The 25,567-nt window shown below is 47.5% G+C and overlaps 1 protein-coding gene across 1 annotated transcript in view; it reads right to left on the bottom strand.

The window, feature by feature from the left end:
* Window positions 1–25,567, bottom strand: part of LOC148473874 (inter-alpha-trypsin inhibitor heavy chain H3-like) — a 65,513-nt gene that overhangs the window by 2,181 nt on the left and 37,765 nt on the right. The window contains exons 16-21 of the mRNA XM_088459319.1: window positions 22,164–22,196; window positions 17,025–17,048; window positions 10,071–10,187; window positions 6,311–6,479; window positions 2,567–2,712; window positions 743–821 (exon numbers count right to left, since the gene is read on the bottom strand). Of these exons, the coding sequence (XP_088315445.1) occupies window positions 743–821; window positions 2,567–2,712; window positions 6,311–6,479; window positions 10,071–10,187; window positions 17,025–17,048; window positions 22,164–22,196 (568 nt within the window). The remainder of the gene's footprint in view (window positions 1–742; window positions 822–2,566; window positions 2,713–6,310; window positions 6,480–10,070; window positions 10,188–17,024; window positions 17,049–22,163; window positions 22,197–25,567) is intronic.

Below are 25,567 nucleotides of genomic sequence, written 5' to 3'. Positions count from 1 at the left end.
ACAGCTCGCCCCTTTTTGTAGGCGTGGTGGGGGGGTGGCTGGACAAACGGAGGCGTTCCCGAAGGAGCGCCTGCTGTTTGTGAGCGGCCCCACTGACATCACTCGTAATGTCAGTAGTGAGCTTCCTGCTGTATTAGAGCAGGAAGCTCACTGGGGCTTGCGGCAGACGAGACCCTACCACAAGGGTCTCGTCGCAAGCCCGATGGTCGCGACCATCACCTGGCCGATCGCAAAAGCTGTGGGTGGTTACCCACAGCTTAGCGAGCGGCCAGGAGGCTGGTTCATAAAAAAATAAAAGCGTCCACCCTCATTCAGTACGAGCGCTCGCTTTATGCGAGCGGCTCTGAATGCGGTCCATAATGCATTCCCTGCGGACAGAGGATGCCAAGCCAGATAATCCTTCATTACGTCCTGGCACCCTGCTCTTGCCACAAGTGGTTATAAGATGGTAGTTGGTAGGAACCCTGTCACTATTTACACAGTCGCACATTGTACGGTAGAAGGACGCATGCAGAGGCGACTGTAGGACCAGGAAGTGTGTGCGACCCGTGGGATTCTCGGCAGCCAATAAGGTGAACTTGCGCAAAAAGAGATGCAGGTTTACAATCGCCTGATTGGCCAGCGTGCAGGTGTACTACTATCCTGGCGTGACGGAATGTAACATCGGATGTGCCATTTCCTGCAGCTGCATATCTCCCATAGGATGTTTTTTCTGACAGTTACAGTAACACGGCCCATTCACCTGGGTAGAGGAAGTATCATGTCATCGGCAGCCAGAGAGTGTGATACGAAAGAGATTTTGTCACTTCTTAGCAACTGACCTGAAATTCCAAGAAATGTATTAAACAAACATTCGATGAATTGAAATTTATGATTTTAAAGGAGAATATGTAAAGTAGCTCAATCAATGTGGTGTTAATTAGGTAATGATTGGATACATAGGAGTAGATGTACTAAGCCTTGGGGAGAGAGAAAGCGGAAAGAGATAAAGTACCAACCAATCAGCTCCTATGCTCCTTATCACGCCTGATGCTGAATCGCTGTATGCCTCTGTCCTTTTAATTACATTTGTGAATTTAGAATTCTGCTCAATTGTAACCATGCACCTGTTGCTATGCATTCTGGGCTTGATTCAGACCCGGACGCTATTTGCGGACGCTCGTTCTTAAAAAGGGGCCGCATATTTAAATTGAGCGCTCGCTCTTTGCGGTGTGTTGACGCCTCTATGTCTGAGCGTGCGTCCGAAAAATGCGCTCGCTATTTTGTAAAGACGCCCCTTTGCCGTTCGCATCACATGTCATCTCCGTTATTTATTAGATTAATCGGGAACATCGAAAGGCATCTGAACTGCTCGCAGTGCTTGTGGTAGGTGTTTCTTCCCGCTATCACTGCGAGCAGTTCAGGCTAAAAGACCACCAAGTGACGTGGTCGATGACGCTCCTTTACTAATTATGCACTCCCATTAAACGCCGTTTTGACCGTTTGGCACGCCTGCGTTCGGATCTCCACTCCCCCGTTTTCAAGCACCTTCCCCTGTTACCACCCACAAACGCCTCATACTGTCACTCAAATTAGCAGCCCCTCGCTGTTTTATGAGCGCACGATTTCCGACCGCAATGACTGGTTTGCGCATGCGCATTACGACCCATACGCATGCGCAGATGTGCGAACATCGCTCGGAGCGAACAAGCGGCCGCTTACGAGCGGCTCTGAATCAGGCCCACTGTTCTTATGTTTGTCATTTATGTCAGGTTCTATGGAGTCCGTGGGCGCCATATAAACAATGGTGATGAGGATAAAGAATTACCCATCTCTGTTGATACTGTCCTCAAATCCCAATTTAGGGCCAAATGTAATAGGGTTCGAGTTTTAGTTCAAATCCAACTCGCACCTTCTCGCATTTTTTGAAGGTGCGAGTTGGTGCTGGGACTCACATATGTAATAGCCTGAGAACTTTTGAGTTCGAGGCTACTACACTACGCGAATGTTCTGTGAGTATTTCCTATGTAAACTTATACCATTCAATGCGACTAGCATTAAAAGGTGATCTCCCACTACGATACGAATGTAACTTTACCTCTCTTATGAAAATATAAACTATAAATTCAACTTTATAGTGAAGATTGTATGGGTATAACCAGTCTTAGACAAAAGAGGATTAAGGCTTTGGGGGGCCCGGGGAGTTAAGACAAGGGGGTCCTATGGCCTAAAATGAAGAGAAAAGTGTTCACTCATTCATGAGTGAGAGAGTCAGAGAGAGAGAGAGAGAATGAGATCCATGAGGGCTTCTGTCTGTTTAAAAAAAGACGGGACTATAAAATTGTTTAAAAAAAAGTAATGCACCCCCCTCCCAATATGCATAACCAGCCTGTAGAACCTGTGCTGGTTTTTAAAATACAGGGGACAAAATGCGTAGGGGTCCCCTGTATTTTAAGAACCAGCACAGGGCTCTGTAGAGTCTGTGTTGGTTCTAAAAATACAAGGGACAAAATGCGTAGGGGTCCCCTGTTTTTTAAGTTGCCGCTTTACTCCATGGTGAGACCATTTCATGTCTTCTCATACATACCAATCATCCCAATTGTATCATTGGATAACAAATAGTTATTTTCTATATTTGAAGAGAGGTACAATGATGCCCCAAATCGGTGAATTGTCACTGTGGCTCCATCTTTCACGGTCACCAATATTTGTTCACCATCTTTTTTTAGAAATCTGCAAAGAAGAAACGAGCAGTCAGTGATCAGATGTCAGAGAACGTGTCTTTCGTTCTAAATGTCCTTAGCAATGGCCGGATCAGACGTACGGGCGTGTGGTATATTTTGTTGACATGACAATGTTGACATGGTCATAATGCTTGGCATGTCCACAATGGCCACGTCGACATTTATCATGTCGACACTGAAGAAATGTCTACATGATTAAAATGCTCCTGGTGGTCTAATGGTGATTTTCCTGGTACAGCAGGTCTGGCAGTCAGTTGATGAGGACTTCCAGCTGATCCTGCGTTGCTTTTGGCAGTCAGTATTAGTGAGTATCAATAACCTCTAACTCTAACCCCGAACACTCCCCCTGTCCTTCCTGTAGCCTAATCCCAAACCTCCACTCCCATAACCTATCCCTAACTATCCCCTCCCCTCCCATCTATCCCACCCCTCCTATAGCCTAATCCCAACCCTCTGCTTCCATAGCCTAACCCTAATGCTTTCGTAGCCTAACCCTCCCCTCCTCTAGTGCCTTACCCTAACCTTCCCCTCCCATAGCCTAAGCCTAACCCTCCCCTACCCAAATGCCTAACCTTAACCCTGCCCCTAGTGTCTAACCCTAACTCTCCCCTCCCGTAGCCTAACTCTATCCCTCCCACTAGTGCCTCACCCTAACTCTCCCTTGCTGCAACGTAACCCTAACCTCCCATAGTGCCTAATCCTAACCCTTCCCTTACATAGCCTAAGCCTAGCCCTAACCCTCCCACTAGTGACTAACCCTGACCCTGCCCTCCCATAGCCTAACCCGAATCCTCCCCCTAGTGCCTTATGGTAATTTCTCCCCTGCTGCAGCCTAACCCTAACATCCCATAGTACCTAATCCTAACCCTTCCCTCCCATAGCCTAAGCCTAGCCCTAACCCTCCCACTAGTGACTAACCCTGACCCTGACCTCCCATAGCCTAACCCTAACCCTCCCCAAGTGTCTAACAATGGGGCGGATGGAGCTACAGCTCCAGGCCTCCACATAAAAATAGGCCCATCACCATGACAGCATGATGTTGACTGGCCATCTGCTGTCCACAAGGTCAGCCATAAATCATAAGTAGTAAAAATGTATTTCTAGTTAGCTTTCTTTTACATATTTAGGGAGACATTGGGGCTAATAGTGTAGGGGGTGTACACTCCCACATGGCACTGATCACACCTACACAGTAATGGTCACATCTCCTCCGCTTCTCATAATAGGTCCTTGATCATTTTCAGCTCCAGGACCAAATGGCCCTCAATCCGGCCCTGTCCTGCACCCTAACCCTCCAGTAGCCTAGCTCTAACCCTGCCCTTCCATAGACCAACATTAACCCTCCCCAAGTGTCTAACTCTAACCGTTCCTTCCTGCACTGTAGCCTAATCCTAACCCTCCCCTTCAATAGCCTAACCCTCCCCTCCAATAGTCTAACCCTAACCCTCCCCTCCTCCACTGCCTAACCTTAATCCTGCCCCTAGTGTCTAACCCTAACTCTCCCCTCCCATAGCCTAACCCTCCCCTCATATAGTCTAACCCTAACCGTCTCCTCCCCCTACTGCCTAACCTTAATCCTGCCCCTAGTGTCTAACCCTAACTCTCCCCTCCCATAGCCTAACCCTCCCCTCATATAGTCTAACCCTAACCATCTCCTCCCCCTACTGCCTAACCTTAATCCTGCCCCTAGTGTCTAACCCTAACTCTCCCCTCCCATAGTCTAACCCTAACCGTCTCCTCCCCCACTGCCAAACCTTAATCCTGCCCCTAGAGTCTAACCCTAACTCTCCCCTCCCATAGCCTAACCCTCCCCTCCCATAGTCTAACCCTAACCGTCTCCTCCCCCTACTGCCTAACCTTAATCCTGCCCCTAGTGTCTAACCCTAACTCTCCCCTCCCATAGCCTAACCCTTACCCTCCCCAAGTGCCTAACACTAACCCTTCCCTCCTGAACCCTAGCCCTAACCCTCCCCTCCTGTAGTCTAGCTCTAACCCTGCCCTCCCATAGTCTAACCCTAACCCTCCCCTAGTACCTAACACTAACCCTTCCCTCCTGCACTGCACCCTAGCTCAAAGCCTCCCCTCCCATAGTCTAACCCTAACCCTCTCCTCCCCTAGTACCTATACACTAACCGTCCGTTCCCTGCTGAATGTCAACATTAAGGAATGTCAACATTACAATAATGTTGACATTATGACTGCCTCCCGTATGTATATAACAGTTCTGCCTCCCATGAACGTCACAGCTAAATGCAGATATAGAATTATATAATTATATTTGTCAGAATCCAATTTGCCTACCCGTACCTATGAGTGGGGAGAAAGCCAGAGCACCTGGAGGACATCCCGCAAGACATGGGGAGACCATACAAACTCCACACAGATTGAGCTCTGAATGGGAATTGAACTCATACACAGTGTTAAGATGCAGTAATGCTAACCACCATGCAATCAAGTTGCCCAGACATGTACATGACCGTTCTGCTCTCCATGAACTCCATAGCAAACTTCTAAATGCAGGTGCAGATGTATATTAGTGTAGCTGCACAGAATACCCTGTTATTAGATTGTCCGGTCTATAAAAGTCACCGTATCCTCCCATGTGGACGCCATCTGCAGATGAAGAGTACTAGTAATTTATGTAGAAGAGGTACCGGCGTATGCCCCCAGCTCCGCCCCACACATTCTCAAGCTGCTGCTCCCACCCCTCTCTGCTGACTCTGGGCCTGATTCAGACCCGGTCGCAAGCGCTGAGCGCTCGCAACCGGGTCGATGGTAGCCCAGAGCACATGCGTGAGACCCGGATAGCGACGGGCAATCCGTCACTCCAGGTCTCGCACCAAAGGGGGCGTGCTGTCGATGTTGAGTGACAGCACACCCCCTTTGGTGGGCAGGCTGGGGGGGTGGCTGCCCAAACGGAGGCGTTCCCATGAGAACGCCTACCGTTTGGGGCCGGCCCCACTGACATCACAAGTGATGTCAGTGGAGAGATTCTGGCTCTGTCAGAGTCGAAATCTCTCTGGGGCTTGCGGCAACGAGACCCTACCACAAGGGTCTCGTCGCAAGCCCGATGGTTTCGATGGTCTTGACCATCGCGACCATCATCATGGCCGCTCGCTATAGCTGTGGGTGGTCACCTACAGCTATGCGAGCGGCCAGGAGGCCGTTCTAAAAAAAAAAAAAAAAAGACCGGCCCTGATTCAGAGCGAGCGCTCTGTCAGAACGGCCGGCTCTGAATCAGGGCCTCTGTTCTGCACATTCCCCCCTCAACACACACCCGATAGCGCCCCTCATCACCACCGCTCCCATTCTTACCCTATTCCTGGCGGGGTCCTCCTCCTAGGCTAAGTTTGTCCCATCTCCGTAGCAGCGGAAGCTGTTGAGGCACGAGCCCCGGACCCTGCTGCTCAGGCATGTGTGAGACCTTACAGAATTATTATATATGTATATAGTAGATAAGTATACACATGTATAACTTAGTGCACATGATAGGAAACTATTTATTGCAGTATAAACTGTCGCCAGTACTGTACATGCCCCTGAATACACAAGCAGTTATCTGTAGTCCGAATTTCTTTACTACTTACCCAATTTTTTCAAAGGATGAATCCCAGCCGTAGGTTCTTACGTCTGCATCCTCTGTGACTGTAATATTGTTAGCTGTGACGTCTACTTTTAGCCTCATTTTTGTATGCAGAAGTCCAAGTCTTACAAAACTATCGGCTTTTGGAGCCAGTTTACTGTTTATTGTGATACCTGAGGGAATTTTGGGAACATAAATATGAAAGAAAAATTTTAAAAAGCATTTCACGGCTATTGAGAGAATGTATGAATAAGCCCTAATAACACAACTGTGTAATGCTGACGTTTCCCATGTACAGTACAACGGTTTTACTCCAATTTTCCAACATGTTGCTTGTGCTGAAAATTGTTATATCTTAACCAATGGCGGATACAGGCTGCCTCCTTACAGTATTGGTAAAGGACATGTCTCTGCTCCAGCTGGAAGCAGCCCCCCACTCTCCCCTTGTTCTGTTACGTCACTTTCCATGTCTGGAAGCAGCCCCCCACTCTCCCCTTGTGTTACGTCACTCTCCATGTCTGGAGGCAGCCCCCCACTCTCCCCTTGTGTTACGTCACTCTCCATGTCTGGAAGCAGCGCCCCACTCTCCCCTTGTGTTACATCACTCTCCATGTCTGGAAGCAGCCCCCCACTCTCCCCTTGTGTTACGTCACTCTCCATGTCTGGAAGCAGCACCCCACTCTCCCCTTGTGTTACGTCACTCTCCATGTCTGGAAGCGGCCCCCCACTCTCCCCTTGTGTTACGTCACTCTCCATGTCTGGAAGCAGCACCCCACTCTCCCCTTGTGTTACGTCACTCTCCATGTCTGGAAGCGGCCCCCCACTCTCCCCTTGTGTTACGTCACCCTCCAGGTCTGGAGGCAGCCCCCCACTCTCCCCTTGTGTTACGTCACTCTCCATGTCTGGAGGCGGCACCCCACTCTCCCCTTGTGTTACGTCACTCTCCATGTCTGGAAGCAGCGCCCCCCTCTCTCCTTGTGTAACGTCACTCTCCATGTCTGGAAGCAGCGCCCCACTCTTCCTTTGTGTTACGTCACTCTCCATGTCTGGAAGCAGCCCCCCACTCTCCTCTTGTGTTACGTCACTCTCCATGTCTGGAAGCCGTACCCCACTCTCCCCTTGTGTTACGTCACTCTCCATGTCTGAAGGCGGCACCCCACTCTCCCCTTGTGTTACGTCACTCTCCATGTCTGGAGGCGGCACCCCACTCTCCCCTTGTGTTACGTCACTCTCCATGTCTGGAGGCGGCACCCCACTCTCCCCTTGTGTTACGTCACTCTCCATGTCTGGAAGCGGCACCCCACTCTCCCCTTGTGTTACGTCACTCTCCATGTCTGGAGGCAGCGCCCCACTCTCCCCTTGTGTTACGTCACTCTCCATGTCTGGAGGCAGCGCCCCACTCTCCCCTCGTGTGACGTCACTCTCCATGTCTGGAAGCAGCGCCCCACTCTCCCCTCGTGTTACGTCACTCTCCATGTCTGGAGGCGGCACCCCACTCTCCCCTTGTGTTACATCACTCTCCATGTCTGGAGGCAGCACCCCACTCTCCCCTTGTGTTACGTCACTCTCCATGTCTGGAAGCAGCGCCCCACTCTCCCCTTGTGTTACGTCACTCTCTATGTCTGGAGGCAGCACCCCACTCTCCCCTTGTGTTACGTCACTCCCCATGTCTGGAGGCAGCGCCCCACTCTCCCCTTGTGTTACGTCACTCTCCATGTCTGGAAGCAGCGCCCCACTCTCCCCTTGTGTTACGTCACTCTCCATGTCTGGAAGCAGCCCCCCACTCTCCCCTTGTGTTACCTCACTCTCCATGTCTGGAGGCAGCACCCCACTCTCCCCTTGTGTTACGTCACTCTCCATGTCTGGAGGCAGCACCCCACTCTCCCCTTGTGTTACGTCACTCTCCATGTCTGGAAGCAGCCCCCCACTCTCCCCTTGTGTTAAGTCACCCTCCATGTCTGGAAGCAACACCCCACTCTCCCCTTGTGTTACGTCACTCTCCATGTCTGGAAGCAGCACCCCTCTCTCCCCTTGTGTTACGTCACTCTCCATGTCTGGAAGCGGCCCCCCACTCTCCCCTTGTGTTACCTCACTCTCCATGTCTGGAAGCAGCCCCCCACTCTCCCCTTGTGTTACGTCACTCTCCATGTCTGGAAGCAGCCCCCCACTCTCCTCTTGTGTTACGTCACTCTCCATGTCTGGAGGCAGCGCCCCACTCTCCCCTTGGTTACGTCACTCTCCATGTGCGTAACTGCAATAGGTGCAGTGGGTGCAGCTGCTGAGGCGGTTGGGGGGGGGGGGGTTTGGGGCTGTCTTCCTTGTCTGTCCCATGTCTCTATGGGAGAATGTTTTTGCCATTTATCAGTGGATTGGGCCCTTGCAAATGTTGCTATGGGGCCCACAAATGACTAGTTACACCCATGTCACTTCCTATATTGCTTACCTTAGCAGGCTGGAGGTGGGACTGATGTCATGGTCAGATTTTGACTGTGACATCAGAGGTGTATAAATACACTCCCCGCAGCACACAGCCCTCCCCTTGGCAATCCTTTTGCTGGTGGTGCTGCCAACTTCCATGTGCTATTTTTAGGAGATGGCGTGTGCGCGGAAGATCGAAAAAAATCAGAAAAGAGTCTTTATTATCATCTACACTGTCGCCATCTTTCCGAATATATCACGTGAAAGATGGCTCCAGTGAGAAAAGGAAAGGGTGATCCGCTACAAGCAACCATTCTGGGTACAGAGTGTTTGGTGGGCTCACTTGGCCCAGGGGCGAATGTGATACTATGTTACAATGACAGATACACCAGTGTGTGACACCATAGACAAGCGCCACACCACTCGCGTAGCACTGACATGGAGGCGATTCACAGGTAAGAGGCTGCTTTATTACACGTCAGCTGTGCATGTGCTGTAAGGGCTAGGTGAGTGATATTATATCACTCATGCTTTATTTTAGGTGCCCCATAACCACTGGTATCGATGGCAACAGCCAATATCCACTATATGCTAGTGCCAGCCCTGCCCCCATGAAGCATTTTACCGTACTAACATCTTATCTGTAACCAGGACACGGACGCAATGCAGCGCACTTTCACAGCCGTCAGGGGCAGGGTATGCAAATTCCGCGATCGCACGGCAAGGCTTAAAGACGCCCTCTATGTCTTAGAGAGTGATGGCAGAGTGATCGCACGCTGGTGTAAAGTCGCCCACTTTTCTTTCTTAACACACGTCATCTCCAGGAAAGGTGTGATTAATCAGTAACATCGGGAGCCATCGGAGCTGCACGCAGCGCTTGAGGTAGACCCTACCCTTCCGCAAGCAGTGCGATCACTGCAGGCTGATATACAACCCGGTGACGTGTACAATGACGCTTCCATGTTAATTATGAACGCCGTTTTGACGCTCAGACACGCCTGCGTTCGCACATCCACATTCCCCCATTCTCCAGGACCTTCCCGTTACCACCCACAAACGGCACTGTCACTCAAAGTAGCGCTCAGTCTTTGTGCTACGAGCGCACGATTCTCGATCGCAGTGACTGGCTCGTGTATGCGCACTGCGATGGATACTTAGACGGGAGACTATTGGCCATAGTGTGCGATTGCGGCTTAGCGTCCGGATCTGAATTAGGCCCAGAGCCCTCTTAAAAAAGCCACATGGAGAAACTCCACAGCATTCCTCGTGGCCACAAGTGGTATTACAGGAGGATACATATGATTGGTTAGTATTCAGTTATACAGACATTTGTTACCTGTACCCACCTGTACTTGTATCATGTAATAGGTTCACAATCATATTTTGAGCTTGAGAAATTTTAAAGCAAATTCTGTCAGGGGCGCGGAAATCCCTTATCAGGGCATGGAACACTTCACACGCTGCTGGCAACAAAGGAAAACACAAACATTGTAATAACAGTGAGTACTGGTGCTCCAGTTCCCTGGAATATTTTACATACAATAGAGGGGTTTCTAAAAGTTCACCCCTGTTTAGGGGATATTTTTGCACGTTACTGTACGGGGCGATGAAACCATATGTGTGATCGAGCTATGGAAAGGATGGTATACGCCTCAGCCCATCGGTTAACCAATGAACCCAACTTCAAGTTTAATATTACTATCATCCCAACAAGGACATCCAACCAACCAATTAGATGCGAATATGAAAACTTTTTGCCCCTATGGCCCGAATATGTCACTTGTCGCAGCTATGTGCGTTCCCATTTATTGGGTTATTCTATTACAACACCGGCGATAACTAATTTGATCAATAATTCTTCCATGGATGGCGGGTGATGAGTACAGGTGAAAATGGAGAAATCAGCCTGTAGCCCAAAAATGTTAAACTAACATTGGGTAATAGTATAGACGTCTGTTATTGGACATTATTAAAGGGTTTGAGGTTCTTAAATTGTGTCAAATGGTTGTTATATGCATTTTTCTAAAACAGTGAAATAATGACAGAACGCAAGTTTTTTTGGACATAAATGCTGTAGTTACATTAAGGGTACACTAAAATGGATGTAAGTATATTTTTGTCTTTTAAGGCACTTTTTAAATAATTTTAAAAATACTCCTGTCACTGCCTCCAGCGATGTTTAAAACACCTGCCCCGTCCATACAGATCCCCCTCAAATAAACCTTTTTCTTCACTTTTTACTCTTTCACCCAAAAAAATGACATGTCATTATTGGCCAAATTAAGCTAATTAAAAAATATTTTTTCCTAATTAGTCATTGAGGAGGGTGTCCCAGTGGTTCTGCATGAAGTCCTGACATTTTTAGCCAAAAGTAGGGATTTTGCACAACTTATCATCTGCTCCAGGGTCCAGAAAAAAGAAGTGCGATAACTGCAATACAAGAATTCGCACCCACGAAAACGCCGGCTAATGGGATAGCCCGATAACCATTATTGGTGAAAAGTATTTACTGATGAAAACTTTTCGGGGACAAACGGGATATTCCGGCTAATAGGAGAAACCCCTAAGAGTCTGAAAGCTGATGGTCTTTACTGAAGTTTCTTGCAGCAACCCCCTCGTCCTCCTCTGTACACTGCAATTCTTTCAGCTAATTAAATTATATTAGTGCTGAAACCACATTGAAGATCTAACTTTGCAGTTATAGGGGCCTATTCGTTAAACATAAAAATTCTCTGGAGATAATTAGCTTTAGAACTAGAGTTCTAGCTAATTATAGGTGGAATTCATCATTCCACCTCTCCATAAGTATCTATACCGGTACCTGTAATTTTTGCGATGGCAGCTTTTCGGGAAATAGATACTTTTCCTGCCTACACTACCTTATCGCATCTGGAAACAGTGCTGCGCATGCGCTGTTACATCTGCAAAACCAGCGCATGCGCAGCACTGCCTACAGATGCGTTAAGTTTCACCTCACAGTGGCGAATATCAACTGCATCAAATTCCGAAAATTGATAATTTTCGGAATTTGATGAATACCACAATTTCCATATCCCCATACTAATGTACTAATATCCCCATACTAATGTACTAATACTAATGTACTAATACTAATGTACTAATGTACTAATACTAATGTACTAATGTACTAATACTAATGTACTAATGTACTAATGTGCCCATACTAATGTACTAATGTCCCCATACTAATGTACTAATGTCCCCATACTAATGTACCCATACTAATGTACCCATACTAATGTACTAATGTCCCCATACTAATGTACCCATACTAATGTACTAATGTCCCCATACTAATGTGCCCATACTAATGTACTAATGTCCCCATACTAATGTACCCATACTAATGTACTAATGTACCCATACTAATGTACTAATGTACCCATACTAATGTACTAATGTCCCCATACTAATGTGCCCATACTAATGTACTAATGTCCCCATACTAATGTACCCATACTAATGTACTAATGTCCCCATACTAATGTGCCCATACTAATGTACTAATACTAATGTGCTAATGTACTAATGTACTAATGTACTAATGTACCCATACTAATGTACTAATGTACCCATACTAATGTACTAATGTCCCCATACTAATGTACCCATACTAATGTACTAATGTACCCATACTAATGTACTAATGTACTAATGTCCCCATACTAATGTACCCATACTAATGTACTAATGTCCCCATACTAATGTACTAATGTCGCCATACTAATGTACTAATGTACCCATACTAATGTACCCATACTAATGTACTAATGTACTAATGTCCCCATACTAATGTACCCATACTAATGTACTAATGTACCCATACTAATGTACTAATGTACTAATGTACTAATGTACTAATGTCCCCATACTAATGTACCCATACTAATGTACTAATGTACCCATTCTAATGTACCCATACTAATGTACTAATGTCCCCATACTAATGTACTAATGTCCCCATACTAATGTACTAATGTACTAATGTACCCATACTAATGTACTAATGTACCCATACTAATGTACTAATGTACTAATGTCCCCATACTAATGTACTAATGTACTAATGTATGGGGAGTGTGGAAATTAACGCAGGGGAACTTAGCAAGGAGATATCTGTTCATGAATACCAAAATAACGTTATTGAAGGAAAATGTCCTTAAAAACGTTATTTTAGTGTTGATGAATAGGCACCATAGGCAGCTCAGAGCAGGCTCCTGCAGAAACCCCATTGGGGCTGTGTTTGTCTATAGTAAGTTAAGGCCAGCTGTTCTTAAATGTAAGACCTCAGGTCACCCTGGACATTTTCAGTATTCTCTGTATACGGTTTTAGGCCATTCATTAAAAAAAAAGAACATGAAAGAGAATTTTTGTAGAGTGTGTTAAAGGCTGTAAAAGCATTGCCCCCTCGTATTTTGGGCTTAAACACGCCGGGAAGCGGAGGCTTGAGTACACAAATCCACGAGGCGGAGTTCAACATCTCCCTGGTCCCGTACTAAATGGCATACTTCTACTATTATTGCTACAATGTTTCCTAGAAGTATTGTTGTCTCTTAAGAGGCCTATCCATTAGCAGATAAATGGAACGATTGAACGATATATTGTTCAGTCGTTCGATGTATCTGCTAATGGATATTCCCTGAACGATGACAGATGCGCACTCCCGCGGCCGATAAATTTTATCTTTCGTCTCTCCAACGTGTTGGTCAGTTATCGCTAATCGCTGCCAGATACAGCTCAAACGTTAATAAACTTTTGAAAACTTTTTGTAGAAGAAACAGTAAAAAAAAAGTTGTCATGCCTCATTTATAACAACAATATGTACTTACGTGCTGCCGCTGACGCATGGGTTGTAGGTATTATACTGCTGGTAGTTAGTTCTACAAAACATAACTGAGATCAGCCGAGGGAAATAATAAGTTTTATGCAGACACCAGATAGGGGCTGTACCATACATACGGGGCAAAAAATAGCCATTACATAGGTCACTTTGGCCCTCATTCAGAGCGCACGCTCTGAATGAGGGCCGGCCTTCATGAAAATGGAACGTCCTTCTGGACGCTCGTATAGCTGTGGGTCACCACCCACAGGCTATACGAGCGTGCATTTTGTTGGCCGCGATGGTCGAGACCATCGCGACCATAGAAATTGCGAGCCGGAGCCTGCGGTTGAGGTTTTCAACCGCAAGCTCCGGAGTGATTTTGGCTCTATCAGAGCCAAAATCACTCGCACTGATGTCAGTGGGCCGGCTTTTGACGGGAGGCGTTCCCGTGGGAACGCCCCCGTCAGGGAGGCACGCCCCCGGCACGCCTACCAAAGGGGGCGTGCTGTCAATCAACATTGACAGCACGCCCCCTTTGATCGGACACAACGAGCGAAGGACTTTCCTTCGCTCGTCGCGTCTGGCGCATGCGCACGACGGAGCTCCCTCCGTCGTGCGCATGTTCAGTCCAGAACATCGACCCACTTGCGAGCGGACAACCGCTCGCGAGTGGGTCTGAATCAGGCCCTTTATCTGATATTCTACTTTATTCCACAGTTTAAACCTTAACAGTGCCCCCAGCAAAGTGGGCGTGGCATCTTCTGTTGCTCGTGAGCAGGTTGCGCTTGGCTGTGTGACATCATAGTCAAACGCCATACTCACAGCCATCTCGGACATAGAGGCGCAGCTGCTGGCTAGTCATCCATGTCAGTGATCAGCCCTTCATCCAGGGGCAAAACAATGAATGACAGATGGCATTATGGGTTTTATTTACTAGATTGTTTTTTGCACAGCTGTCAATTATTTGCGGTTTTGAGGGCTGGATATAATAGGGCAGTAGGGGGTGGGTACCGGATGCCGGTGCTCCGGATCCTGGCAGTCAGAATCCCGACAATGGCATCCCGACAGGGTTAGGATACCGACACCTGTCGGCAAATTTACCCCTAACCACCCTCATAATCTTCCCCCTAGTGCCTAACACTGACCCCTAACCTCCTCCTAACCCCTGTACTTATCATCGGGATGCTGGTATTCGGGATACTGGCGTCGGCATTACAGAGCCGGCATTCTGATCGCCGACATCCCGACGGTCGGCATTTCAACTGCATCCCGGCAATAGTAACACAGCCAAAAGCAGGCTTTTTTTCTGTACGTTACATTTGCCCTTTTAAATCCAGTAAGAATAAGGGGAATATAAAGCGCTATGTCACTCACTCAAAGCTTTAGATTCCCCATAGCCAGTGGTGCCCTAGGCAACTGCCTCGGCTCACATGGTGCAAGCACTGGGCCTGAAAATAGGGGATTGAGGGCCTGATCCAGAGCCGCTCGTAAGCGGCAGTACGCTCGCTCCGAGCGATGTTCGGCCATCTGCGCATGCATACGGTTTTTAGTACGCATGCGCGAACCAGTCAGTGCGGCCGAAAATCGTTAGTTCGCAATATAGCGAATGCCTGCTACTTTGAGTGACAGGAGGAGGCGTATGTGGGTGGTAACAGGGGAAGGTGCTTGTGAACGGGGAGTGGAATTCAGAACGCAGGCGTGCTTAAAGGTCAAAACGGCCGTTTTAAGGGTGTGCATAATTAATACAGCAGCGTCATTGACCACGTCACCTGGTTGTTTTATAGTCAGAACTGCTCGCAAAATAGTGGTAGGAAAAACCAGCCACAAGAATAGCGAGCAGTTCATACGCTGTTCGATGTACTCGATTAATCTAATAAATAGCGGACATGACGTATGATGCGAGCGGCCAGGGGGCGTATTTTTCTAAATTACAACCGCAAGTTTTGCTCGCTCGTTCAGACTTAGAGGTGTGAACAGACCGCATTAGGCGAACGGTTCATTTGAATAGCCACCCCTTGTTTTTGAACGAACGACCGCAAATAGCGAGCGGCTCTGAATCAGGCCCTAAGTTTTCAGTACATTGTTCATTTGAAGACGTCTGATATTCATGTTGGCAGTCACTAATTAATGCAAATGCCTTCTCCTTGTAATAAGTAGAGACGAGCAGTTCGGTTTTGCTCAGATCTTCCCGTCAAGTTCTGATCTGTGCCAAGATGGCCGTGAACGTTGGTGTTTTGCCTCGTTCTGAGATCCGAACTTGGTGGGAAGTTCCGAGCCCAAACCGAACCGCGCATCTCTAGTATTAAGCAGATTCTTCAGTGTCTGATGGTTGCACAGAGGAGCATGGAGCACTGCTTACCAAAATAAGCACATTCCCCATAGGACTTACTAGGGCAGAGTAGAGAAGAAATATAATCACTCACTAATGTATTCACCGCAGCAATACCGTGAAAAAGCCCCTTGTTGTTTTTACATAAATCACTAAAGCAGGTTATGAGAACAAAGTTGGTATTTATATTTTTCAATTGTTTTAATTTTTCAAGCTGTAATAAATGATTTATGATTGTGGGCTTCCATGGTAACAACAGTCACATGGCATATGATGTAGTGAGCAGAGTGGCTTTTGATTGCCCCTATGAGCTCTGTCTGCTCTGAAATATCCTCCTGCCATCACATGAAATGCTAAGAGCCTGCACAGATTGACACATTTGTTTGCCCTCAACAGAGATTTTGAAAAGGAGATAAAATCAGTTCAGAACTTCCATACCTTTCATCAATCATAATTAACTGGATAAATAATAAAAAGTATGTAAGTGATGATCCTCCAGAAGTGTATCTGGAGAGATCTCCAAATCCAATCAGGTCACCAGCGAGATATACTACACTTACGTTTAATTTGCCTATATCGTACTATGCTTAAGTTATTAATGTATTACGTATTTTAAGATTAGACGTTCCAGGCAGTGTTCTACTTCCACGTGACGGCAGCCCCGTCCTGTAGGCATGACGTAATGACATCACGGGTTCAGGGGTGGGACACAGGACAGGATAGAGCCCTGCTCTATAGCTGCCTGTTTAGGATAGTAACTTATAGGGGTGTATTTACTAAAGGTCGATTTTAATGGTTTTTGATCGATTTAAAATCCATCAAAATCGACCCTTAGTAAGTATTCCCCCCTAGTATTTTTGACCCACTTTTTGGAGGGAGTTTACTTTAGGACACAAAGGACCCCGGCCCTGTTTTCCTTCCAAGTTACCCCTCGGTTTGGGGTGATGAAAGCATCTCTAGGATAGTTCTGTGGTGTCTGTAGTGGGTATTAGGGGAGAGTACAGGGGACGCACAGTACCTGCTTGTTCCCTATTCATCACTCTCACAACGTGCATTTAAAACAGAACTTTCTTTCATATCATTACATTAAATACTGTGTTTAAGCAGAAAATAAAGTACTATACATACCTTCTACATTATCGCCAACGTCCACTGCAACAAGAACATAAAGAAATGCAATCAAGAAAACTACATAAATCGTGCAAAATATTAACATTAAATCCCATGTACATAAATGAAAGAAATGAGCTTGAATAGGCGATGACGGACAAGGAGAGGCGCGCCCGAAATCCCTTCTATGTTCCGCATTAATACTACTGATTAATATGCTAAGAAAGTAATTTCTAGCACTGCGCAGGGACGTTAGGCCGAGCAGGGGGATTTGTCAGATCAAGGCATATAGATACTAGCTGTACACCCTATGGGGACTGATTGTGAGTTGGATACAGCGGCAAAGTCGGACGCAGTGCGATGTTTTTCGCCTGCGCGTGTGCGTCCTGACTTAATTTGTATAGAGCCGTAGTACAAATTTAGATACACGGTAGCAGAAATATATGGGATGCTCCTGGACGGTGACTGGGAAGACACGGGGTGGGCGGCTAAACATAAGCATGGAGATGTTGCATCCTATGGGACTGTCACAGGCGCGCCACTGATTGTAGTTGAGTTGATGGGCGCAGAACCGTTCACGTAGGAGGCCATACTTGTTCAGCGAGGAGAGCTCTGCGCTGCCTCAAATCCATACAGCAGCAGAGCCGGCGGACTCTAGGACGCTCCGCGGCTCAGCAAAAGGCCTGACCTCCGACGTGCGCTACTACGCATGCGGTCATGTTGGCGCATCTTTCCCCCTCAGTATTGTAGGAGACTGGAAGAGCCCTACAGAGTAATGCAAGTAGCTATACCACCACCACCATTAGAGCCACAATCCACAAGGTCATGCCCCATCTTATTGACCGGCGCACTACAATGTCCAGCAATACCCTTTCACTCCAACATTGTTATTGTACCTGTTTATCCCTGTGTCTCAATGCCTCTTTTTGTCTCTTTTTGTTCTATCTGGTTAAATAAACTTGAAACCTGGTTAAGCTGTGCAACGTGTGGACTACCCGCCATCTGCACCTCTGCTGCGCAACTCACTTAACAAGCCTGTAACATCCTGTACACCCAGGGCCCACTGTACGGTCTGTGATTATATACATACAGTATATATTTACAGCATACCATCTGTCAAGTTACAGACACCAGTGTCCCTCCCTGGTCACATGCCCAGGTGCACTCTGCTATACTCTGCCAATAGGTCATGGGCCCAGTACACTGCTCTGCTAACAGGTTATGAGCCCAGCCATAGGCTCAGCCTAGCACAAGTGGGATCTGAACCAAGGCCATCACTTTGCACGATCCCAGTTGCAAATAGTCCAGATACCTGTGGAACAAGCTGCAGTGAAATTGAATAAGTGGAACTGAGTAAGTACAGACAGACCCTTATTCACCTGTATGATGAATGTACAGTGCAGGGATCAGCATGAGTTTTGAGAAGCTGACAGGTGCAGACAATGATGCTACATAGAAGTTTACCCCGGAGATTCTGTTAAAGCAGAAAAAGCTATGGAAAGTTACTAGCAACCCTGGTGATAATCCAAGCTCAGAAGAAGTAGATAGAGTTATGGGGACAATAGGCCTAATTGTGGAATCACAAGTATATTCCATTATTCACCAGACACAGCATCTCACCTGGGCTCTTGACATTGCTAATTGGACCCTGGAGGCTAGAAGCTTGTAAAGCCGGAACCACAATTTCTTCACGTATGAAACCGGGATATTACCTTAGGAAGGTATCCCGCCCTAGTGCGAAGAACAGCTTTATCCTGATGAATTATTAAAAAAGGAGAATGAAAAGATAAGGCTGCTAAATCAGGGACCCTGCGGGCCGAAGCGGTAGCTAGAAGAAAAAACGTCTTCGCTGTCAACCACTTCAGGACTACTGATTTCAGGGGTTCAAAAGGAGAAGCATGTAAAGCTCTGAGCAGCGTGCAGGTGAGCAGTGTGTAGGTGAGCAGTGTGCAGGTGAGCAGTGTGCAGGTGAGCAGTGTGCAGGTGAGCAGCGGGTAGGTGAGCAGTGTGCAGGTGAGCAGTGTGTAGGTGAGCAGTGTGTAGGTGAGCAGTATGTAGGTGAGCAGTGTGTAGGTGAGCAGTGTGTAGGTGAGCAGTGTGTAGGTGAGCAGAGTGTAGGTGAGCAGTGTGCAGGTGAGCAGCGGGTAGGTGAGCAGTGTGTAGGTGAGCAGTGTGTAGGTGAGCAGCGTGTAGGTGAGCAGCATGTAGGTGAGCAGAGTGTAGGTGAGCAGCGGGTAGGTGTGCAGCGTGCAGGTGAGCAGTGTGTAGGTGAGCAGAGTGTAGCTGAGCAGCGTGCAGGTGAGCAGTGTGTAGGTGAGCAGTGTGCAGGTGTGCAGCGTGCAGGTGTGCAGCGTGCAGGTGAGCAGTGTGTAGGTGAGCAGTGTGTAGGTGAGCAGCATGTAGGTGAGCAGAGTGTAGGTGAGCAGAGTGTAGGTGTGCAGCGTGTAGGTGAGCAGAGTGTAGGTGTGCAGCGTGTAGGTGAGCAGAGTGTAGGTGTGCAGAGTGTAGGTGAGCAGCGGGTAGGTGTGCAGCGTGCAGATGAGCAGTGTGTAGGTGAGCAGCGGGTAGGTGAGCAGAGTGTAGGTGAGCAGCGGGTAGGTGAGCAGAGTGTAGGTGAGCAGAGTGTAGGTGAGCAGCGGTTAGGTGTGCAGCGTGCAGGTGAGCAGTGTATAGGTGTGCAATGGACCTGAGGCCTACTAGCGCACTTTCCACCCCCCACCCACCTTCACAGTGCTCCTAAACCAAGGAGCTGTACAGTTTATCTGCACCCAGGGGCTGCACAGTGCCCCCCATCCCCCGCAGAAACACACACACCTCCCCCCTCCTCTCTGTCATGCTCACACCCGGTGCTTGTACTTACCGAGAGCTGCTTTTTCCTCAGCGCCAGAGTAGTGTGCGGCATCTCGGTCATAGGCAAACGCAGGGGGGGTTTCCGGTTGCCTGGAAACCCCCCTTCCCAACCCACTCCATGACGCCCACAATAGAAATAGAATATGATACTAAAGTTGCATGTTTTTAAGATCCCTCTCCCAGACTCCCGATCAAATGATCTGGAATGGAGCCCACAGCTGAAATAAGAACAAACATTCAACTCGGGCAGGACGTCCTTACTTCTGCATATAATGGCTTACTGTAATCACTTTTCCTGTATATGTCAGAATTATTACATACACTATACTTTGTATGTATGATGTATATTATAGCTGGTTAAGTGCTAATTATTCCCTATTCATGGACTGGACACACTTGCTTTAAAATAAAGCATTTGGAAACCCCCCTCTAGAAATCCTCTGTTTGCCACTGATCTCGGTGACAGCTGGCGGCAGTGAGATGTCCTCATAGTAGCAGCGCAGTGGCACTGCCCTCCCCTTCGGAGCCCAGAGGAGCGGTGGGAGCGTGGGAGAGAGAGGCAGGGGCAGTCTGCAGGCTTGGGGATAAATGGCAGCCCCACCACCCTCATGGCAGTGGGGGCCGACCATACTCAGAGAGGCGAGCCAACCCGGCGGCGTCACAACGGTCACATGACCAGGAGGCAGAGGTCTCAGTCAGCCATTGGATAAAGAGATGCTGTCAGCTCAGTGATTGGTTGGGGGCGCGGGGACTGCAGACTCTGAAGATGTTATTGACCGGTTCCAACATCCCCTGCCGATGCCACTGGCCCAAAACACCCTGCACCTGCCGCACCCCAGCAAATGCCACACATACCACCATCCCCCACTGCACCCACACCGGCTGCCCACGCGCTAAAATCAATGGCAGTAGGCGCACCACCTCCTATCGTCTCGGCTCAGTGGAGTTTGCCAGTGTCCGGTGAGGGCGCCCATCGGGACCAAGTGAGTAACTCACTGTCCATGACTCCCGCGGCGCCCTCTACCGGCATATAGGTCAGGCCGGCCTTGGACCTGAGCCGGGACTAGGTTCTACTTGGAACCCCAAAGTTCAGGTGTGTTCGGTTTTCAGCAAAACCGCTCATCTCTAATATATACACAACAAACACCAAGAAGGCGCTGATTGTGTAGTAATTTAGCAACCACTTAAACTTAAGTTTAGTGGTACTTTGACATACTGCATTATCATTGTGTAACTATCATTGTGTAACTATCATTGTGTAATTTATGCATAAAAACAGGCAAACTTTTGTTTATTTGGCTACTAAAACACTATGCTATCAGCGCTTTCTTCAGGGGTATATGCAGGATGGATGTGTGTGTGTGTGTGTGTGTGTATACCATAGTTGCCTACCTTTTATAATCTCTTCCCGGGAGAAGCCCGGGTAAGAGAAGCAGCAGGGGGGCGATGCCTAACGATTTGCTCCATTAAGCCCCGCCCCCTCTCGGCAAAACTGCCGCGATTGGGTAAAATTTACATAGGGGGCGGGGCCAAATGCTGTGATTCATGCAGATTCACATCTTAAGCCCCGCCCCCTTCACGGAGACCCGCGATCGCAGCGGGTATTCTCCTCATTCTGCCCACTTCACTAGGAAGTGGGCAGAATGTGGGAGAAATGCCTACCCTTCCGGAGGTGCGGGGGGTTTCCCGAAAAATCGGGAGCCTCCCGCGAAAACCGGGAGGGTAGGCATGTATGGTGTATACCCCCCATATATCATTATAGCACACTTATACATACTTTCAGAATGCTCCAAACAAGGAACCAAACCTCTTGTACAATATCTATAGACTTAATATGTGTGAGCTATTAGTAATTGTGTGATTTATGTGCATTTTGTCATTCACTTGCATCCCCTGAATTTAAAACACATATTTCACAGCATTGTCATAGCCAGTACTTGAACTGCCAACCTCAGACACCACAGTCAGACAACTAACACACTTGCTATTTGCTCCTGCGCAGGAAGCCTGGTAGAGCTAACTCTAGCTAGTTGTTGTAATGGTCAGCTTACATCCAATGCAGCTAAGCAGCAGGTCTAGATACTGTGCAGCCACACATCCGATCCCCTGCAGCCGTACACTACATAGATCTGCTTAGCTGCACTGGCTTTAAACCATCCCTTCTACTTTTATTGCTACATTGGATGATTCCTTTAGTAGTTGCTTCTTACAGAACAAACATTAATATTTTTTAAAAGCTTTGTGCAGGAGAAACACTAATACTACTGTTATGCTTTATAGATCATTTATAATAAATGATGTACTTACATGTTGCTGGATATTCTGGTAGCATTGTATGATCTACAAAACAAGTATAAATTGAGATCAAAGGATGGAAAAAAGGGATCAAATACAGATTTGTGTGCAAGTCAGCCGCAATTATAGTCTCACGCTCACCTCTAATACAGTATATACACAAACGCCAAGAAGGCACAGATTGTGTAGTATTTTAGTAGCCAATTAAACCTAAGTTTAGTGGAACTTGACATACTGCACTATGATTGTGCAATGTATGCATAAATACCACTAAACTTTCATTTATTTGGCTACTAAAATACTGGTTTCTGTGTCTATCTATCGACAAACAACCTTACGTTACGGTTTCACATGTCCCATTAAGGCTTCTTAGACATGATCTGAAATTTTACAAAACCTATTGAATTTCTGCCACTCAAACTCCAAAAAGCAATGAAATTATGATCAATAAGGCTGACGCCTTACTGGACGTGTTACTTGCGCAATACAGATATGGTATGACATCACACCCTGTGGTTAACTGCAGATTCAACACTCTCACAGAGTGAGATTGCTGTCACTCACAAAATGGTGGAGCTGCTAATTCACAGAATTGTGTGCTCATTGAAATACACACATGCAGTCTATGAGGTCTGAGCAGGACATAGAGCTGCGCAGATGGAATAAGAGCGTGGTGGATGGGGGGAGAAGACAGAGCGGTGTGGATGGGGCAGACACAAAGGCGTGGAGAGGGGAAAAATAAGCAGTACAGATGCACTCTTGGCGGCCATCTTTAAAGTTCTCACCATTGAAGTCAATGGAAAGAACCGCTCATTGGCTGAGAGGCAGAAGGTGCGCCTCTCTCAGCCAATGAGTGCTCAGCGGCGGAGTTTCCATAGTGAAATCCCGCCGCTAAGCTCTCATTCGCATAATAATGTCCTTGTAGGACAGTACTAATGTCCGTGGGTCCGCGCTATTCATTTTTTTGCTTTGCCAAGCCCTGGGATTGCCTACTTTGGACCGAAGAGGACCAATGCACGCATAGGAGAAGGTGAGTATGTTTTTGTTTTTTTTTCAGGTACCCTATGGATAAACTATTGGAGGAGGGGACCAATGGCTACAGGGAAACATACAGTAGGTGAGTATGTCTACATGTGTGTGAGTGTGCATGTATGTTTAATAAACTTTTACTTTGTACGGTGTGTGTGTCCTGTGTTTAAATATTTATTTTGCTGTAGAACTACAGGTACCAGCAGGCCCATAATGCCCTGCATGCTGGTACTTGTGGTTCTCCAAGTACCAGCATGTGAGGGAGACTTGCTGGGAAATGTAGTTCCACAGGAAAAGACAATATTTTAACTCTTTACTTGCACCACACTTTACATAGTCAACCTGGCACCCACCGGCCAGGGGTGCCGGGGATAGCCCCAGGTTATCAGCCTGGGGTGTCCTGGAAAGGAGGATCCCTTTATTGGGGGGGTCACCAGCTCCCCAGGGATTCCCGGCTTGGGCTGACTAGCAGTCAGGGATGGTGCTTCAGCTGGGGGGCCTGGTGAAAGGGCTCCCCTGGCTGTAGCATCACCCCCCCCCCTGCTAGAAAGGGTCCGGTGCTGGTTCTGGAAAATAGAGAGGGACCCGGCACATTTTTTTTCCCCCTGTATTTCCAGAACCAGGATCGGATCAGAGCCCAGTGCTGGTTGCCCTGAATACAGGGGACCCCTATGTTGTTTGTCTCTTGTATTTAGCACAACTAGTACTGGCTTTCCAAAGAACGGTGCTGTGGTTTTTTTTTAGTTTTTTTGGGGTGGGGGGGCCCACAACACATTTTTTTCTTTTTTTTTTTACACAGGTTTGTCTTTTTTTTTTTTAAACACAGAAGCACAGACGGGTCTCAATGATCCCGTCTCTGCTTCTGTGTTTGTTTAATTTATATGCAATGCAGGTATCACAAATCTTTCAGATCTCAGCCTGCATCTGTCTACTGCTACCTCCCCCGGGTCCTGCTGCTACCACCACCACCTCCCGCACTGTCGCCACTACCATTCCCAGGTCCCGGCCGCAGCTAACGCCCGCTAGCACCCCCCCTCCCCCGGGTCCTGGCTGCAGCTAACAGCTGCTTCCTTCCTCCGAGCCCACCACCGCTACTGCCCGCACTGGCCAGCCATCTTGGTGCACCCAAGTGAAGCCACAGTGAGTACACCTGCTGAAGGCTTCTACTGAGGCTGAGCAACAAGCTGAGGTAATAGTTTAAAAACTGTAACTTTCTTAATTACCTAAACCCCAAAAGCACCTACCCTGGAACAATAGCTAGCTAATAAAACAAATCCCAAGTCTAAATTTGCCTCCTACCCTGAGTTATGTCTTCCCAAAAATCCCCCATAGAGAACAACAGAAAAGTGGTCCTAATTGAGTGTCAGAAAAAACTAACAGTTGATACTTTATGTTACGTCCGAATAATCCTTATATATTTTTTTTGTTTTTGCCCTGAAATTTGGCATGCTGCACCCATCGACAGTTCTACCTGCCCGTGCCAAATTTCAGCTCGGTACCTCCAATAAGTTTTGAGGTGTAGCCCCTTAAACACCAAGCCGTCCCCCCTCAGGAGTCCTCTATGGAGAAATCTGTTTTTTTAGATTTAGCCTTAATATTAGGGCACGACTGTGCCCTTATAATATTATACAGTACTATGCAAAAGTTTTAGGCAGGTGTGGAAGAAATGCTGCAAGGTAAGAATGCTTTACAAAACAGAAGCGTTAATAGTTCATTTTTTATCAATTAACAAAATGCAAAGTGAACAGAAGAGCGATCTAAATCCAATCAATATTTGGTGTGACCACTCTTTGCCTTCAAAACAGCATCACTTCTTCTAGGTACACTTGCACACAGTTTTTAAAGTCATTTGGCAGGGAGGTTGTTCCAAACCTCTTGGAGAACTAAGCACAGATCTTCTGTGGATGTAGCTTGCTCACATCCTTCTCTCTTCATATGATCCCAGACAGACTCGATGATGATGATGAGATCAGGGCTCTGTGGTGGCCATATCATCACTTCCAGGACTCCTTGTTCTTCTTTACAGATAGTTCTTAATGACATCGGCTGTATATTTGGGGTCATTGTCAAACTGCTGAATAAATTTGGAGCCAAAAAGACGCCTCCCTGATGGTATTACATGATGGATAAGTACCTGCCTGTATATCTCAGCATTGAGGACACCATTAATCCTGACCAAATACCCAACTCCATTTGCTGAAATGCAGCCCCAAACTTGCAACGAACCTTCACCATGCTTCACTGCAGGGCCGCAACTAGGGGGGGGGGCTAGAGGTGCGCGTGCACCGGGTGCTGGAATGCATGGGGTGAAAAAAGGCTGACTCACAGTGGCTTGGCTGCAGATTCAGATAACGGCCATCCAAAAATGGCCACTGCCTAGGAGTAGA

Source organism: Taudactylus pleione, unplaced genomic scaffold (genome assembly GCF_031769625.1).
Source record: "Taudactylus pleione unplaced genomic scaffold, aTauple2 ptg000905l, whole genome shotgun sequence".
Taxonomy (NCBI): Eukaryota; Metazoa; Chordata; class Amphibia; order Anura; family Myobatrachidae; genus Taudactylus; species Taudactylus pleione.
This window is presented reverse-complemented; position numbering and strand designations above follow the sequence as displayed.